We start from the raw sequence: 16,901 nt of genomic DNA, 5'->3' as shown, positions 1-16,901 counted from the left end.
TTCTATTAAAATGAATATATTTGATTTGTTACAAATAAATCATCACAAATAATCATTTTTTGGGGCCAATTTCATTAGAATAATTAAGAATTAAAATGGAAAACTTAAATTAGAAGAAGCAGCTGGAATGTCAACTTTTTTCAAATGGGTGAGTCTTGGTGTGTGTGTTTATATATATACACTAGGTCAAAGTAACGTGCAAAATACGTTTGTCTAGTTAGATTAAACAACTGTTTTACAAAAATAATATGTTTTTTTACAAAACTTGTAAAAATAGTTGATGGCATATATAGTTTAGAAGATATTGTTTCAACTTTTATACAAGTAATATAATTAATAGAATATTACAAAGGAATTTTAACAAACAAATTAACTACTACGATCAGTATTTTAATAAAATGATTGAGTTTGCATCATCAAGATAATGGTATTTAATGGCGTGTTTTGGATCAAATGAGATTTATTTCCTCTTTTGTCTATGTATTTTGGATTTGTATTATATTTTGCTGGATAACTGTATAACCTCTTTGAGGATATTTCACTATTGTGGTTCTGTTTATAAAATTCTGGTACTTATGATTACTGAGTTGTGAAATTTATTTTCTTATTTTAATGTGCTTTTATTTTATTTTATTAGACCCTTCTTTTTCGGGCTAGGCTTGTTTTAGTGTATTTTATTCTCTTTTGGGCCCAGCCCATTCAGATTTGATGCCAAGCCCGTAGCTTGTAGCCCAGTCCTCCCTTTCTCTCTAAACGACGTCGTTTTGGCCATAGCCCTTAAGGCTTTATTTCTTTTCCTTCTATGTGTCGTCCGCTGCTTCTTCTTCTTCTTTTTCGATTTCATATTTCTTCTGAAATCCCGATCCTCATCTTCTTCAACTCCGGCCTCAACTATGGTCTCCACGATGGATGATCTACAGACTCTGAAAACAAAAGTTTGCATCATCGGAAGTGGCCCAACAGCCTACACCATCACCATATACGCGCCACAGGCAGAGTTGAAGCCCATCCTCTTCGAGGTTTGGATGGCCAATAGCATCGCCCTCAGTGGCAGTCAGCCCCACCGTTTCGGCACCCATATTATGATCGAGATCGTCAACAAAGTCGATTTCTCCACCATCCCTTTCAAAATCTTTGTCGATTCTAAAATTGTCATTGCCGAATCCATCATCGTTGCGACTAGTGTCGTCGCCAAGCAAGCTATAGTAGGCCAATAAAAGATAGATATTATAAAGATTTGATTTTTGTTTGTTTTGATAAATGTACGTACGTAGGCTAGGGGTGAAAACTGACGTATTCGGCACGGTTTTTGGGCAAAATTGACACCAACCAATGTTTGGAAAACTGGGGGAGCAACAGACCATAACTAGTCGATAGGGAGGAGGAAACCGATCGAGGCGGTTCTCTGGTGGTTCTCGGTCGGCATCAGTTCTCCTAACGGTGAGATTCTACTGTGAGAGAGAGAGAGAGATAGAGAGAGAGAGAGAGAGAGTGAGTGAGCGAGTGAGTGAGTGAGTGAGTGAGAGAGAGTGAGTGAGTTGCAGAAAAGATCGGGAAATGGAAGAAGGTTGGGGAAGAAGAAGACCCCATACTGAAACGACGCCGTTCCACTCAAGTTTAAGTGGAACGGCGTTGTTTCAGACATATTTTTTTCCTTACGTCCTTAATAAAACGATGTCGTTTCCAAACGGTGTCGTTTCTATTATCTATCATATATTTATAGGTATAGAACAATGTCGTTCCATTTAAATCGACGTTGTTTTGATTAGGGTATATTAAAAAAAAAAAATTTATTATATCTGTCGGTTCAACAGTTTGACCTAGCTTCAAATTGGGACTGAACCGCTGAACGTCAGTTTCTGTAATATTCTACTGCACGCCGGCCGGTTCTCCATTGGTTCTGGCCGGTTCCTGATGCAGCAGATTGGTTGCGTCGGTTTCTGTACAGCCCTAACGTAGGCATTATCCAATGGAAGGTATAAGAGTTGCCAGCACAGGGCAGTAGTGAACAGGGAAAATGATAGGAGATCATTGGTTTTCTTCACCTTCATTGTGTCGTGTGCGACGGTGTGGCCCCCATTTTCAAGAAGTCGGTGGTGGTGGAGGCCTACGGGGACAAATAATCAAAATAAGCTTTTGGGAGGGTTGAAGGTAAAGAACTGATGTGTTGGGTCAGAAGTTAACAGAAAAAACAATAGAGGTTAATGAAAAATAAGAAAATTTAACAGTAAAATAAAAAAATTTATTGTAGCAATTAGATAACCACTTATTATAATAGAGTAGATATATATTTCTTTGTAAATATATATATTTATATATATATAATATCGATTCAAACCTAATTCGATTAATACATTAACAGTTTTATGATCATTAATATAAATGATTCCAATCCGTACTCCTAGCTAGCTAGCTCAAAGATCTAATTACAATTTTGGTTTGTAGGTAGATCATTAATTAAGAAATTAGTCTGGTATTGGGGCAGTTTGAATTGAGAAATTATCTCAATTCAATTTATTTCATTTTATTTTATTTAATTATTATAAATTTTTACATAAAATATAATAAATAATTTAATTTTTTAAAATTTTAATTTATTTTTTTAATTTTAAAATAATATTAATATTAAAAAATATTATTATTCTAATAATATTTTATTTTATTTTATTTTTAACTTTTATATAAAATTATCTCATTTCATTTTGCAAACAAGAGTACAACATGCAGCCTCGACCAACCTAATAAATAAAGATGGGGACATATTGCCAACTGATTAATCTGTCATGAGAGTAGTACTGATCACCTTCAGCAATATTAATTGTTGTACTTTAATTTAGCTTATATAGTACTCTATACGTACGTACTAATTAATTAAGCCAACTATCGTGAAGTACTAAAATATTAATTCCAACTAGACATGTTTCGACGATATTGCTAGCTATTAATTATCCTTTAAAAAATATTCTTAGCCATGTACTTGCGTGTAGGTGAGTTAATGAATTTCATAAAGCTGGTCGTGTATTGGTCATACATATATATAAATATATATATATATATATAATATTAGCCCCGATTAATTCGTTTTGAAAACAAAATGAATAATTATTAATATATATATATATATAGTTGTTTGTGGTGAAATACATTTTCAACCATTGTCTATTAATTAAGCCAATCATGAATTAATTCCCATGATTTAATAAGATCATATTTTACGAAGATAAGGAGTAATAATTCCTATTAAATCAAGTTAACTTTTGATATAAGTGATGAAATCACACCTCTCCAGCTAGAAAATCTTTCCTTTTGTTAAGGACATAGTCTTTGGTTGTGGAAAGACGTAATATCTTGGAAAGCCGCAAAAATTTGTAAAAGTGTACATCATATTGCTTACGATGTAGCCAAATAGGCATTCCAATGATGCCTAAGGAATGTTGAAGAAAATTGTGCGGATACAATAATCTAAAAAATAAATACGATTTTGAGGCGAATGGAATACTATCTTTAAGGTGATAATTTGTTCACTCGAAAGAGTTTGCTACCAAGTTACAAGCAATTCACTTCCAGGATACAACAAATTAGTCACCAACTGCAGATAGCAATTCTGAAGTTTTTTCTTAAGAATTTCTTTGCAAAGTTATGGAAGTGACTGAAAATATGAGAGAATGGAATGTTAAAAACTCATGGGTCTCATCCTTTATTTTAGAGAATGAAGTGACACCATGTGAAAGATCAGGAGTAATACTTTCTATTAAATCAAGTTCACTTTTGAGATAAGTGATGATATCACACATCTCGAGTTAAAAATCTTTCCTTTTGTCGACATAGTCTTTGGTTGTTGAAAAACGTAATATATTGGAAAGCTGCAAAAATCTGTAAAAGTGTCAATCATATTGCTTATGATGTAGCCGAATAGGCATTCCAATGATGCCTAAGGAATGTCGAAGAAAATTGTGCAGATACAGTAATCTAAAAAATAAATGCGACTTTGAGGCGTGTGGAACACTATCTTTAAAATAATAATTTCTCCACTCGAAAGAGTTTACTACTAGGTTACAAGCAATTCACCTCCAAGATACAACAAATTAGTCACCAACTGCATATAGCAATTCTGAAGTTTTTCCTTCAAAGTTTCTCTATAAAATTGTATAAGTGACTGAAAATATGAGAAAATGAAATGTTAAAATTCGTGGGTCTCATCCTTTATTTATAGAGAATGAAGTGGAACCATGTGAAAGACCAGGAGTAATACTTTCTATTAAATCAAGTTAACTTTCGAGATAAGTGATGATATCACACCTCTCGAGTTAAAAAAATCTTTCCTTTTGTTGACATAGTCTTTGGTTGTTGAAAAACGTGATATCTTGGAAAACCGCAAAAATCTGTAAAAGTGACAATCATATTGCTTATAATGTAGCCGAATAGGCATTCCAATGATATCTAAAGAATGTCGAAGAAAATTGTGCGGATACAATAATCTAAAAAATAAATGCGACTTTGAGGCGTGTGAAACACTATCTTTAAAGTGATAATTTCTCCACTCGAAAGAGTTTGCTACTAGGTTACAAGCAATTCACCTCCAGGATACAACAAATTAGTCACCAACTCTAGATAGCAATTTTGAAGTTTTTCCTTAAAGTTTTTCTACAAAATTGTATAAGTGACTGAAAATGTGGGAGAATGAAATGTTAAAATTCGTGGGTCTCATCTTCTATTTATAGAGAATGAAGTGGCACAATGTAAAAGATTAGGAGTAATACTTTCTATTAAATCAAGTTAATTTTTGAGATAAGTAATGAAATCACACCTCTCGAGCTGGAAAATCTTTCCTTTTGTTGACATAGTCTTTGGTTGTTGAAAAACGTAATATCTTGGAAAGTCACAAAAATATGTGAAAGTGTCAATCATATTGCTTTCGATGTAGTCGAATAGGCATTCCAATGATGCCTAAGGAATGTTGAAGAAAATTGTGCAGATACATTAATCTGAAAAATAAATGTGACTTTGAGGCGTGTGAAACACTATCTTTAAGGTGATAATTTTCCCACTCGAAAGAGTTTGCGACTTGGTTACAAGCAATTCACCTCCATGATACAACAAATTTGTCACCAACTGCAGATAGCAATTCCAATTTTTTTCCTTCAAAGTTTCTCTATAAAATTGTGTAAGTGATTGAAAATATGAGAGAATTGAATATTAAAATTCGTGGGTCTCATCCTTTATTTATAGAAAATGAAGTGGCACCATGTGAAAGATCACAACTCTTAACTTGTGACTTTTCAATTAGTAGTTACTGGTTTAAAGATCATGATGTTTTACTTAAAGACCAAAGGACATGCTTAGCCGAGTGGTCAGGTGCCTCCCTTGAGGAAGTGAGGGCACTGGTTCGAATCTTCATATATAAGTGTATTTTCAATTAAATTGATTGCATTGCACCCTATCCAAGTGCATATTCGGCCCGTGTGCAACCACTCAAATGTTGTGACTGTTTGGCCCACGTACAAGGCTTGGCCGGCCAAAGCATTGTGTCCGTCAAAGTCCAACACTTCACTTATTCTACAAAATAAATCAAAATAATACCATTGAACCAATGTATCTCTTTAAGATAGTTGTTCACGAATATAAATAATAACTCACATTCAATAAATTCACATATTTAATATATATCACAATCTATAATAAATATATCAAGGAATGCATCACAATATTAAAGGGGAAGCACAGAAATCTCAGCAACTGTGGCCTGTCCGGTGCACTTCTCGATTTCAGTTCTACGACTACACTTAAACAATGTGAGTTAAAGGAAAATGTAAATGCATTCATACAGAGGGTAATTTTGTTGCTGATCAACTTGCAAAAGAAAGTCTTCTTCTTTAAAAAAATATGTATATACATTCACTATATGTTTTTTTTTACATCCAATATTGTGTTTGCTTTCAATTGCGGTGATTTGCACAAGAACATATTGATCACTACGTTTATTTCATATATACATGGATTTTCCATTTACTTGGGGACTAGTACAAATGTTTTTGCAGAACTTTCTACTGAAAAAGTTGTCATCTCTTTATGTAATTACCAACTAGTTTTTTTTTTTTTTTTCCCTTCTCATTGTTGAATCAGATGCTTTGTTGGTAGTTAGTTGGTTTTAAAAGCCCCTCCTTACATGTATGTGAATCTTTGGGAAGATATTCTTTGAGTTTAGCAAATTTTTGAGTTTTGATATTCAACATATATATAGAGAAGGCAATGGAATGACAGAGGTTTTCTAACCTTGGACAACAAGTATTACTTTGTCTTTTTCTTCTACTTTGCAACTACCACGAAAACTTTATAGCATCTTTATGACCGATAAATCTGGTTTTCTAACCTTTTTATGGAAATAGAAGTTTCAATTTTGATATTATATAGTCTTGATTTTTGTAAATAGTTACTGTTTTCGTTGCTCACATAACAAAAGCTTAGTATAGGGTTGGGCGGCATGCCTTCACATCTGTTCCGCTCGCCCCTGTCCCCCTTGGTCTGACCCCTGCCTGCTCGCTATGAGATGTCAAGGGACAGGCCCCGAGCTGGGCCCCAGCCTGCCTGGATGTTCACTCGTCTGTCCAGCCTAATATATATATTAAAAAATATTATAATAGAACGACGTAGTTTTGTCTTAGGTTTTGTTTTAAAACCTCCTCTCTGTCTCTCTCTCCCCTCTCTCTATCGGACAATCCTAGAGGCCAATCCGCCTCTCAGCATCTGTACGGGGGCACTTGCCATGAGGTGAGGGCCAAGGGCTACCCGCCCGGGAGGTGCGGGTAGCACTCCTAGCTTAGTATAGATATTTTTTGAAACCTTGGTTAGGGACATTTGTAACCCTTAGGTTTGTTTGTAATATAGTATTCATCCGTCATAAGTGAGTATTATTAATCAAATTGGGATACCATCATCTTTCTTAAAAAAAGCACCCTCAATCAATGGTAGAAAAAAGAATATTGATCATAAGCTCCCACTCATACTAAGCTACAGTTCCAATATTCTTGTCTGTCTCTGCTGCTCATCAGCTACTTTTATAGCTATTTTCCCGGCCCATATGCATAGAGGAAATATATTAGGAAGTGGAAGTTGGCGAGGTTACTTTATGGTGTTTCACTTGTGCGTTTGCTTCTGTATTTTGCATTGATGTCTAGATTTTCCTTTGTAAGAAAGTTTCATGCATATCTGTATTCTTACGTGCATGCAATGCATGTGTTCTTTTCAGTTAAGTTATAAGTTGAGGAATCTGAAAGGTAGCAATATGTTTGGAAGACGAAGATTATGAATTGATCTAGTTCTGCCTCGACATTGATATTATGAATTCTTTTCTTTTCAGTAGTAGTTATACTGCACAAAATTTTCCGAGCAAGAGTAAAATCAGTTCTACAGTTTGTGAGACAAAATCTACAGAAGATAAAAGACCCATATCATATTCCTCTTCATAAACTCTCTCCTCTTTGATGTTCTTCGATCTGTAATTCTCAGTGACCGATCCTAGTAGCTGTTATCCAAGGCATAAACACAATAAATAGTTTCCCAATCCTATCCTCGATCGAATGTCTATTATCAAGAGTTTTGTTTCATAGTGATCAAGGCCAGCGTGCATGCTATTTCCATGATTGACGGGCCAGTTTGCTTAAGGGCTTGGCTATAATCAGGTATTAAATTACTCAATCCATTACTACAGTCCTCCATGGGAATGCGGGATACAATTTAAAGCTCTAGTATCTTTTAACACATAATTAGAATCAGACAGTGAAGCCAAATTAGCATGGATATATGCTTTTCATGTCTTATTCAGCAAAAACTGCAGTACTAAATCATACTGAGGGATCGACTCGTCAAAAAATCCCTTTTTTTTTTTCCTCTTCTCTCTCAGGCGATATATCCTCCCACCATCGTTTTCAGTATAATCACCTTTTTTCCAGCCAGAGGGGGTGGAGAGTAGCTACTCTCCACCCACCCTACCTGCTCTTCGCCGGACTAGTCGAAAGATTTTTTTTTTTTGGTTTTCCTTTAGTTTCTCACCCATAGCACCAAAATGCTCCGATCTGCTGCTTATTGGCCTTCTATGACCGCCACGCACCCTATCATCAGACTCTCTAGCCGTCGATCTGTAAAACGGCAAAAGAAAACGGACCAAAAGTGCGGCGCGTACATCTCACACACAGCTCACAATGCGCGTGACACTCACGTGCCGCCACGCCAAGGGTGGTCTTTCGCTGCCACGTGCAGCACCATTGGGGTCAGCGCTTTGGATCTTTTAGATCCGACCTATACTTTACTATCAAGGGTGGCGAGTGAGCTACATGTGCCTCCATAGCCAGTGGCAATCTTTTGCCGGTGATTCGACTCATTTTTCAATTGTTACTTTCCTATGTTCCTGCTTTCCCTAACCAATGATCAAAATAAATTGGTTGTGAAAGTCTACTTTAGTCAATCCAGGCCAACAAAATGCAGCACACAACAATCCACTGCGTCTTAGAGCTGTAGTTTTATAGTTTATTTATTAGACTATGTAAAAACCGCTTCAAGCAGCTTCCCCTTGTGGGAAATGGGTGGGAGTCAAACTTTTTACTCCAGATCCCTCTTTTTTTTCACTTGTGCTGTATTTAGTCTCGGGGTGATTATTGGGGACTCACACCCTATTGAATCTTGTATCTTGTAATCTTTTAATTTATCTATGATATGTTTGCTTGCTTAGGAAAAAAGAAAAATCATACTGAGGAACCCAATTTCTTTTCCCAGCCCAGCCCAGCCCAGCTCAGAAAGCCAAAATCTCCACTCCCCCATCTCCTCTCCTTAATTTTAACAGATCATGTCAGCCAACCTATTAGTCAGGAAAAACCATTCTCCAACCCACATGTCAGTCCACTCCCTATGGCCTTTGACGTATGTATTCCTCTTTCAGAGACCAATATCTGCCAAGAAAAGAAAATCCAATAACCAAAGTGTAGCAAACAAATTCTTCAAATCTGCACAACCAAAGTGCAGCAACCAAACTAACAATCGATTTGCATATTGATCAGCAATATCTATAGAACTTGATCACAAGAGGGCAAGAGGTTCTCTCCTCGAAGAAATCGTGTCGTTTTTTCTGTCAACTTTCTGATATACAAACACAAGTTTGTGCAGTGTGTATAGTTATCTTGTCGGGTAACGAATCTTGATTTACAAGTGTCAGCAGTACAACTGGTGGAAAAACGGCAAGGGACAGGAACGCATTTCATGAGAATGACACGACAGGAAAAAAGGGATTCCATTAGAATGACACGTCAAATTAACATTCTGCAGATAAAATCTATGCATGCAAATCGATCCTTAGTTAAATGGGACTTTGTCAGCAAGCTTACTCAAAACCCAGAAGGCAAAAACCAGCTCAACAATTCACAGAGCGAGCAGATCAAGTTCAGAAAGAAACAAAAGAAAAGGAAAATGGGGATAGTGGAAGAAGCTCACAATGTAAGGGTGCTAGGAAGAGGCGAGAAAATAGTAGTTCTGGGACATGGGTTTGGCACAGATCAGTCTGTGTGGAAGCATCTTGTACCTCACCTCGTCGATGAATATAGTGTCATCCTCTACGATAATATGGGCGCCGGCACAACAAACCCAGATTACTTTGACTTTGAACGGTATTCGACTCTAGAGGGTTTTGCGTACGATTTGCTTGCTATTTTAGAAGAGGTACAACTTGATTCCTGCATCTTTGTTGGTCATTCATTCTCTGCCATGATAGGCTCCATTGCCTCCATCATACGTCCTGATCTCTTCTCTAAGATTCTCATGCTCTCCCCGACCCCAAGGTAGATATGAGCAGTACTATATAACATCCACTGTAATGGTGTACACAATGCACACACTACAATCTACTAATTTCTTCTCTCCATATGGATGGTTAGGATGATGTCACATAGGATGTGCAAAGTGGCTACTCTCAAACAGTGGCTTCTCCCAAGATTATTTCGGTAGATATACATATATCCTTACCTCTAATATTTTTCTATCATCTCGACTGATACAATATATAATTGGGTTGCATACATAATATGATGAGATTTTCAATATTTTTTTTTATATGAATCCCAACATTAACTAGAGTTTATGATGTTGAGATCAGGGAATTCACTATGGTACCTATGTCTAGATGATAACATTATTTCTCAATAAGTAATGCTATATAGAGTCGTAAAGTATGCAAGTGTCGCATAACTATTTTGAAAAATAGTGGGTTTCACTATTAAAAAATTAATTTTTTTATATGGATTTTATATTTACTTATTTTTTTAAAAGAAATTGCGTGACACTTGCACATTCCACGACTGTAAATATCATTTCTCTTTTGTTAATATAACTTAACCTTACATAGTTCATGCTTTTAACTTTTTGTGTTTGTTGTAACAACTGTAAATTTGAGTGAGAGAAATGATGAATTTCATTTAAGTTTTTTATTTGTCCACATGATAGGATGTTGAATGATGTGGATTACTATGGAGGAGTTGAGAGAGAAGATCTCGATCAAATATTCAAAGGGGTTGCTCAAATTACAACGCATGGTGTTCTTGGTTTGCCCCACTGGTTGTGGGGGGAGACATGGACTCGATGGCTGTCCAAGAGTTCTGCAGATATTCAATATGAGACTGGACATAACCTTGAGCTTGGTCCACACCATATTTCTCGGTGACACGAGACATATACTAGGCCTCGTCACCGTGCCTTGCCACATAATACAAAGCATCAGGGACTTGCCTGTGTCGAAATACTGTTAGGAGACTCTCGAGCTCAGTGATTTATGGAGGTAAAGAGATAAAGGTTGGGACTTTAGAGTTGTTGAGGAGAGAGGAACTTGAGATGAAGAAGAAGAATGGAGAAGAGGAGACTGAAGGGCTTCGTATAAGTGATGTAGTGCGAACGACATAGCAAGGGCATGAATTGAAGTAAATGATGTCACATTAATAAATAGAAGGAATGGCAACGTTTTAGTCTTAAATATTAGGAGAGTCTGTTATGGAAACAATGTGTTTTAGTTCAGTCAATATTATTGTTACAAAGGGTTTTTTATGTAATTTCAGTAGGGATCAATTAAGTATCACGCCAGAAGGGTTTTTGGATCATTTTGGAGCATTGTTTATCTGTAAGGTAGTTATTCTCTATGGAGGAATTGGGGACCTCGAATACCCCAAGTCGTATGGATGTTTGAGGTAATTTTCTTACTGCCTTGTGTCATCTTCTTCACTATTCAACGTCATTTACATTCATTCATATAGCATACAGTACATACCACTTCCAGCAACGTAACATTGGTATCAAGAGACAATAGATCCTACCATCCAAATCTAACTCTAGCCAAACAGGTCCATCCCATTACTCCCAAATAGCCCCAAACAGAATCTCATAGAACCATCACTACCATAGCTGAAAATACAAGATCCAAACACCAACACCTAGAGACCGTACAAGCTCAAGTAGAACACCACCACCAGGAATTTATTACAGTAAAAGCTGATATCAGGGAGCTCAAAACTGATGTACAGGAAATGAAAGATATGCTACGTACACTTCTAAACTAACAGCACCATCCACCTCCTCATCCACCTTTTAACCATGAAAACAACCTTGAAATGGAGCACCATGACCCGAGAAGATTCAACAATAGAGGGGTCAAGCTTGACTTCCCTCATTTCCAAGGAGTGAATCCAGCAACAAGGCTTTTTAAAGCCAATCACTACTTCGAGTTCCACCAAACCGCCACTGCCTCAACTATTATTGATGGCTTCTTACCATATGGAAGGAGATGCCTTGGTATGGTTTCAAAATGTTGTAGGGGGAGGGTTATGCCATGATTGGGAAGCGTTTTCCAGAGCATTAATGTTGCGTTTTGGACCCACGGCCTATGACGATCCAATGGAGGCATTGACTAGGCTGAAGCAAACCAGTACCGTAGCCTCTTACATGAACCAATTTGAGGTGTTGGCCAACCGCCTACGAGGTCTTTCTGATGTTCACAAATTGAGCTGCTTCCTTAGAGGCTTAAAAGATGAAATCCGCATCCCAGTCCGTATGTTATACCCTGTGAATTTAAATGCAGCATATGGGTTAGCAAAGATGCAAGAAGAATGCCTTCCAAGTATAAGAAAAGTCACTAAATCGACGGGGGAAAGGACCACTTCCATGGGAGGGGGAAATTATTCTAATGTTTCCTATTCTAGTGACTATTCCACCAAATGGAAGAAACCTATGGGGGTGCTAAACCAATTTCTTCCAAGCAAATGAATGAAAAGCGACTCAAAGGCTTATGTTTTAATTGCGATGAGAAGTGGAATCCTCTACACACTTGTAAAACTCCTCGTATTTATCTCTTGGATGTGAATGAGGAGCTGTGTGAGGAAGAAAAAGAGCTGCCAGTTGTAGAAAAAGAGGAAAAACTAGTGATGGAAACACCAGCCAACAGTAAGGACGAGCTGGAAACTTCATTGACTGCGATAGCAGGCACCCCCACGGTGAGAACAATGCGTTTACTGGGAATTCTTGGTGGTGAGTAGGTGGTGATTTTAGTGGACTCAGGAAGCTCCCATAATTTTATAGATTCAGGCTTGATAACCAAATTAAACTTGCCCGTGGATTATTCTGTGAATTTGAAGGTCAGAGTGGCAAATGGCCAAGGCCTTAGCAGTGAGGGAATCTACAAGATAGCTCAGTTAAAGGTGCAAGGTAACTTGTTAAACCCTCCCCTTCCTTTATTAGACCTGGCTGAGTGTGACATTGTGCTTGGTGTCCAATGGCTTGAGAGTTTGGGCCCCATAACTTGGGATTTTTCAAAATTCCTAATGACCTCTATGTTGGAAGGTAAAACAATTGAGTTCAAGGGGTTGAAGTTAAACCCTTCAGTTGTTGAAGATGGCCAAAATTTGTTGAAGGGAACGTTGGCCAAAGGGAAGGGCATTCTGTTGCAGATTGTGGGTGAGGGGAAGGTAGAACAAAATTCTGAAGTGCTGGAAGAACAGTTTTCTGAACTGTTAGAGGAATTTAAAGAGGTATTCAATGAGCCACAAGGGTTACCTCCACCTAGGGCCCATGACCATCAAATAGTCCTCAAGGAGGGCACTCAACCCTTAACAAATAGGCCTTATCGCTACCCTTATTACCAGAAAACGGAAATTGAAAAGATTATGGCAGAGTTTTTGACGTCGGGAGTGATTAGGCCTAGTTCCATCCCCTTTTCCTCCCCTGTGCTGCTGGTTCGTAAGGCCGACGGTAGTTGGCAGCTTTGTGTGGACTATAGAGCACTTAACAAGGAAACGGTTAAGGCAAAGTTTCATATTCCGGTTATTGATGAGTTACTGGACGAACTCTTTGGCTCGGTGATTTTTTCTAAGCTCGATTTACAATCGGGCTATCATCTAGTGAGGGTGGTGCCTAGTGACATCCCTAAAACGGCTTTTCGTACCCATGAAGGGCATTATGAGTTCTTAGTAATGCATTTCGGTCTCACCAACGCCCCGGCCACATTCCAATGGTTAACGAATGACATATTCAAACCCTTCTTGAGGAGATATGTGCTCTTTTTTTTACGACATCTTGGTGTATAGCAAGTCCAGGGAGGAGCATGTGGATCATTTGAGGAAAGTTTTTAGTATGCTGAAACAACACTATTTATATGCAAAAAAAAACCCTAAATGTCGGTTTGGCGTTGAGGAAGTTGATTATTTGGGCCATGTCATTAATGCTAAGGATGTAATGGCGGATCCCTCTAAGATTAAGTCTATGTTAGAATGGCCGGAGCCTAAGAATGTGAAGGTCTTACGAGAATTCTTAGGGCTCACCGGGTAATACCGGAAGTTCATCCGACATTATGGACTTATTGCAGCCCCTCTCACCTCTCTACTTAAAAAAAATTCTTTTAGTTGGTCTGAAGAGGCCAGCAAGGCTTTTGCAGCCTTGAAGCTGGTTGTGTCCCATCCTCCGGTACTAAAACTACCTGATTTCAGTAAGCCATTTGTGATTGAGTGCAATGCCAGCGGCAAGGGCATTGAGGCAGTGTTAATGCAGTCTGGGCAGCCTATTTACTTCCTCAGTCAGGCCCTTAAGGGTAAAGCTCTATCATTATCAACATACGGCAAGGAGTTTTTAGCTCTCGTGACCGTGATGCAAAAGTTGAGGCTATATCTTTGGGGGCAACCTTTTATCATTAAAACTGACCAACAAGCACTTAAGTTCTTGCTGAAACAGCGGGTGGGAACCGAGACCCAACAGAAGTGGATTAAGAAATTGATGGGGTATAACTTTTTTATTGAGTACAAAAAGGGTAAAGAAAATGTAGTGACTGATGCCTTATCAAGAAAGGAGGAAGGCATCGGGTTGTGTGCACAAATCTCTTTCCCTACTGCTGATTGGGTGGGGGAATTAAGGCAAAGTTACCAGAAAAGTGATGCGTATTCTGTTTTGATGGGAAATTTGTTGAACCATCAAGGGGACTACACTTCAGCAGGGAATCATTTTGAGGAAGGGAAGGATCCTTATAGTACCAGATTCCCCTTTCAAATTGAAGATACTCCAATTTATTCATACTGATCCTATGGTTGGACACTCGGGTTATTTAAAGACCTATCAAAGGGCCAAGAGGGATTTTTATTGGCCAGGTATGAAAAAATATATAAAAAGGTGGGTGAGGGAGTGTGAAATATGCCAAGCTTCAAAGTATGAGACACTACCCCCAGCGGGTCTCTTACAGCCTCTCCCCATACCCCAGCAAGCTTGGTTGGATATTTCAATGGACTTCGTGGAAGGATTGCCAAAGTCTAAGGGACATTCAGTAATCTCCGTGGTAGTGGATCGCTTCACTAAATATGAGCATTTCATGCTCTTATCACATCCCTATACAGCTCAGGAAGTGGCACAAGTGTTTTTTGGGTCAGTGTTTAAGCTGCATGGTTTTCCAAAAACCATAATGTCAGACAGGGACCTTGTGTTTTTGAGCTCTTTTTGGAATGAGTTATTTGTTCTCCAAGGGACATCCTTAGACTACAGCTCTGCTTATCACCCACAGAGTGATGGGTAGACAGAAGCGATGAATAAAGTGGTAGAAGGGTACTTAAGGTGTTATGCAGCACTTAAGCTCAAGGGATGGAGCTAGTGGCTACCCTTGGCTGAGTGGTGGTATAATAGTACCTACCACAGCTCAACCAAGATGACCCCATTTGAGGCTCTTTACGAGTATTAGGCCCCAAGGTTACTCGACTATATTCTAGGGACTTCAAACAACACGACAGTGGATCGACTACTACATAATAGATCACAAATCATTAACCTTTTGAAAAGTAATCTCACAGCAGCACAAGCTAGAATGAAACACTTTGCTGATAAGAAAAGAACTGAAAGACAGTTTAATGTGGGAGATTGGGTGTACCTTCGTCTTCAACCATATCGCCAAAAGACAGTAGCTTTGCGCTGAAACATGAAGTTGGCCCTGCATTTTTATGGGTCTTTCAAGGTAACTCAGAGGCTAGGATTCGTCGCATACAAGCTTGAGCTACCCCCTTCATCTCAAATCCACACAGTTTTCCATGTGTCTTGTTTGAAAAGGAAACTGGGGGATCGGATCCAACCATTAGCCACCCTTCCACCCACAAATAGTGATGGAGAAGTGATATCCGAGCCTGAGGCGGTGAAGGACCGACGCATGAGACAGCAAGGAGAAAGGGTTGTGACCGAAGTGTTGATTAAATGGAAGGGTCTCTCGGAGGCAAAGAATAGTTGGGAAAACTTGTGGAAAATTAGGGTTTTGTATCCACACCTTGTGGACAAGGTTCTATAAGGGAGGGGGAATGTTAGGAGACTCTCGAGCTCAGTGATCTATGGAGGTAAAGAGGTAAAGGTTGGGGCTTTAGAGTTGTTGAGGAGAGAGGAACCTGAGATGAAGAAGAAGAAGAATTGATAAGAGGAGACTGAAGGGTTTCGTATAAGTGATGTAGTGCAAATGACATAGCAGGGGCATGAATTGAAGTAAACGACGTCACATTAATAACTAGAAGGAAAGGCAACGTTTTAGTCTTAAATATTAGGAGAGTCTATTATGGAAACGGTGTGTTTTAGTTCAGTCAATATTATTATTACAAAGGGTTTTTTTATGTAATTTCAATAGGAATCAATTAAGTATCACGCTAGAAGGGTTTTTGGATCATTCTGGAGCATTGTTTATCTGTAAGGTAGTTATTCTCTATGGAGGAATTGGGGACCTCGAATACCCCAAGTCGAATGGATGTTTGAGGTAATTTTCCTATTGCCCTGTGTCATCTTCTTCACTATTCAGCGTCATTTACATTCATTCATATAGCATACAGTACATACCACTTCCAGCAACGTAACAAATACTTGCATTGGAATCTTGGCAACAAGTCAATCGTGGAAGTAACGTCCACAGAAGGTCATCTACCACAGCTTAGCTCGCCGAAGGTTTTGATTCCAGTGCTTCTCAAGCACATTCGTTATGGTATTTCAGAGTTCACAGTATGATGTACTTTTGGTGCTTCCTTTTGTTACGGAGTAATCCTTGGTTTGGAAACCACGTGAATCACTAGGGCTTGTTTAGATTCGCAAGTTATCTCAGCTCATCTCAATTCATCTCACTACTATTCACAATTCATCTCATTACTATTCACAATCTATCTCAACTCATCTCAGCCCATCTCAACTCATCTCAAGTCATCTTCGAATCCAAACATCTCCTAAGTTCTGTCTCATCTCAACGTCCAAACATTATTCAAATATAAATATTTTTTAATTTCAAATCTTTATCTTTTTAACTTTTTCATTTAATTATTACAATTTTTTTAAATTTCTAAATAAAACACAAAAAATAATTCAATTTTTTTAAATTCTAAAAC

The 16,901-nt window shown here is 38.1% G+C and overlaps 2 protein-coding genes across 2 annotated transcripts; both read left to right on the top strand.

Annotated features, from left to right (window-relative positions):
- Window positions 1-9,324: 9,324 nt before the first annotated feature.
- LOC109012092 (probable esterase KAI2) lies at window positions 9,325-11,232 on the top strand. The gene is made up of 3 exons (XM_018993567.2): window positions 9,325-9,824; window positions 9,921-9,986; window positions 10,486-11,232. The coding sequence occupies exons 1-3, from the start codon at window positions 9,325-9,327 to the stop codon at window positions 10,700-10,702; spliced, it is 783 nt and encodes a 260-aa protein (XP_018849112.2). The 3' UTR covers window positions 10,703-11,232.
- A 555-nt stretch (window positions 11,233-11,787) lies between these two features.
- LOC118348677 lies at window positions 11,788-14,589 on the top strand. The gene is made up of 4 exons (XM_035690773.1): window positions 11,788-12,145; window positions 12,250-12,518; window positions 12,660-13,534; window positions 13,923-14,589. Exons 1-4 carry the CDS (start codon window positions 11,788-11,790, stop codon window positions 14,587-14,589), a joined length of 2,169 nt encoding a protein of 722 aa, XP_035546666.1.
- Window positions 14,590-16,901: the final 2,312 nt, after the last annotated feature.

Source organism: Juglans regia, chromosome 6, assembly GCF_001411555.2.
Source record: "Juglans regia cultivar Chandler chromosome 6, Walnut 2.0, whole genome shotgun sequence".
Taxonomy (NCBI): Eukaryota; Viridiplantae; Streptophyta; class Magnoliopsida; order Fagales; family Juglandaceae; genus Juglans; species Juglans regia.
The sequence above is the reverse complement of the archived record's forward strand: the minus strand, read 5'-3'. Positions and strand labels throughout refer to the sequence as shown.

Bases quoted from the DNA above. Each gene is read 5' to 3' on its own strand.
- LOC109012092 (XM_018993567.2), top strand. From the start codon at position 9,325: ATGCATGCAAATCGATCCTTAGTTAAATGGGACTTTGTCAGCAAGCTT. The intron at 9,825-9,920 runs GTAGATATGAGC...ATGGATGGTTAG, and splicing joins ATGCTCTCCCCGACCCCAAG to GATGATGTCACATAGGATGT. The intron at 9,987-10,485 runs GTAGATATACAT...TCCACATGATAG, and splicing joins CTTCTCCCAAGATTATTTCG to GATGTTGAATGATGTGGATT.
- LOC118348677 (XM_035690773.1), top strand. From the start codon at position 11,788: ATGGCTTCTTACCATATGGAAGGAGATGCCTTGGTATGGTTTCAAAAT. The intron at 12,146-12,249 runs GTATAAGAAAAG...ACCAAATGGAAG, and splicing joins GCAAGAAGAATGCCTTCCAA to AAACCTATGGGGGTGCTAAA. The intron at 12,519-12,659 runs GTGAGAACAATG...GTGAATTTGAAG, and splicing joins CGATAGCAGGCACCCCCACG to GTCAGAGTGGCAAATGGCCA.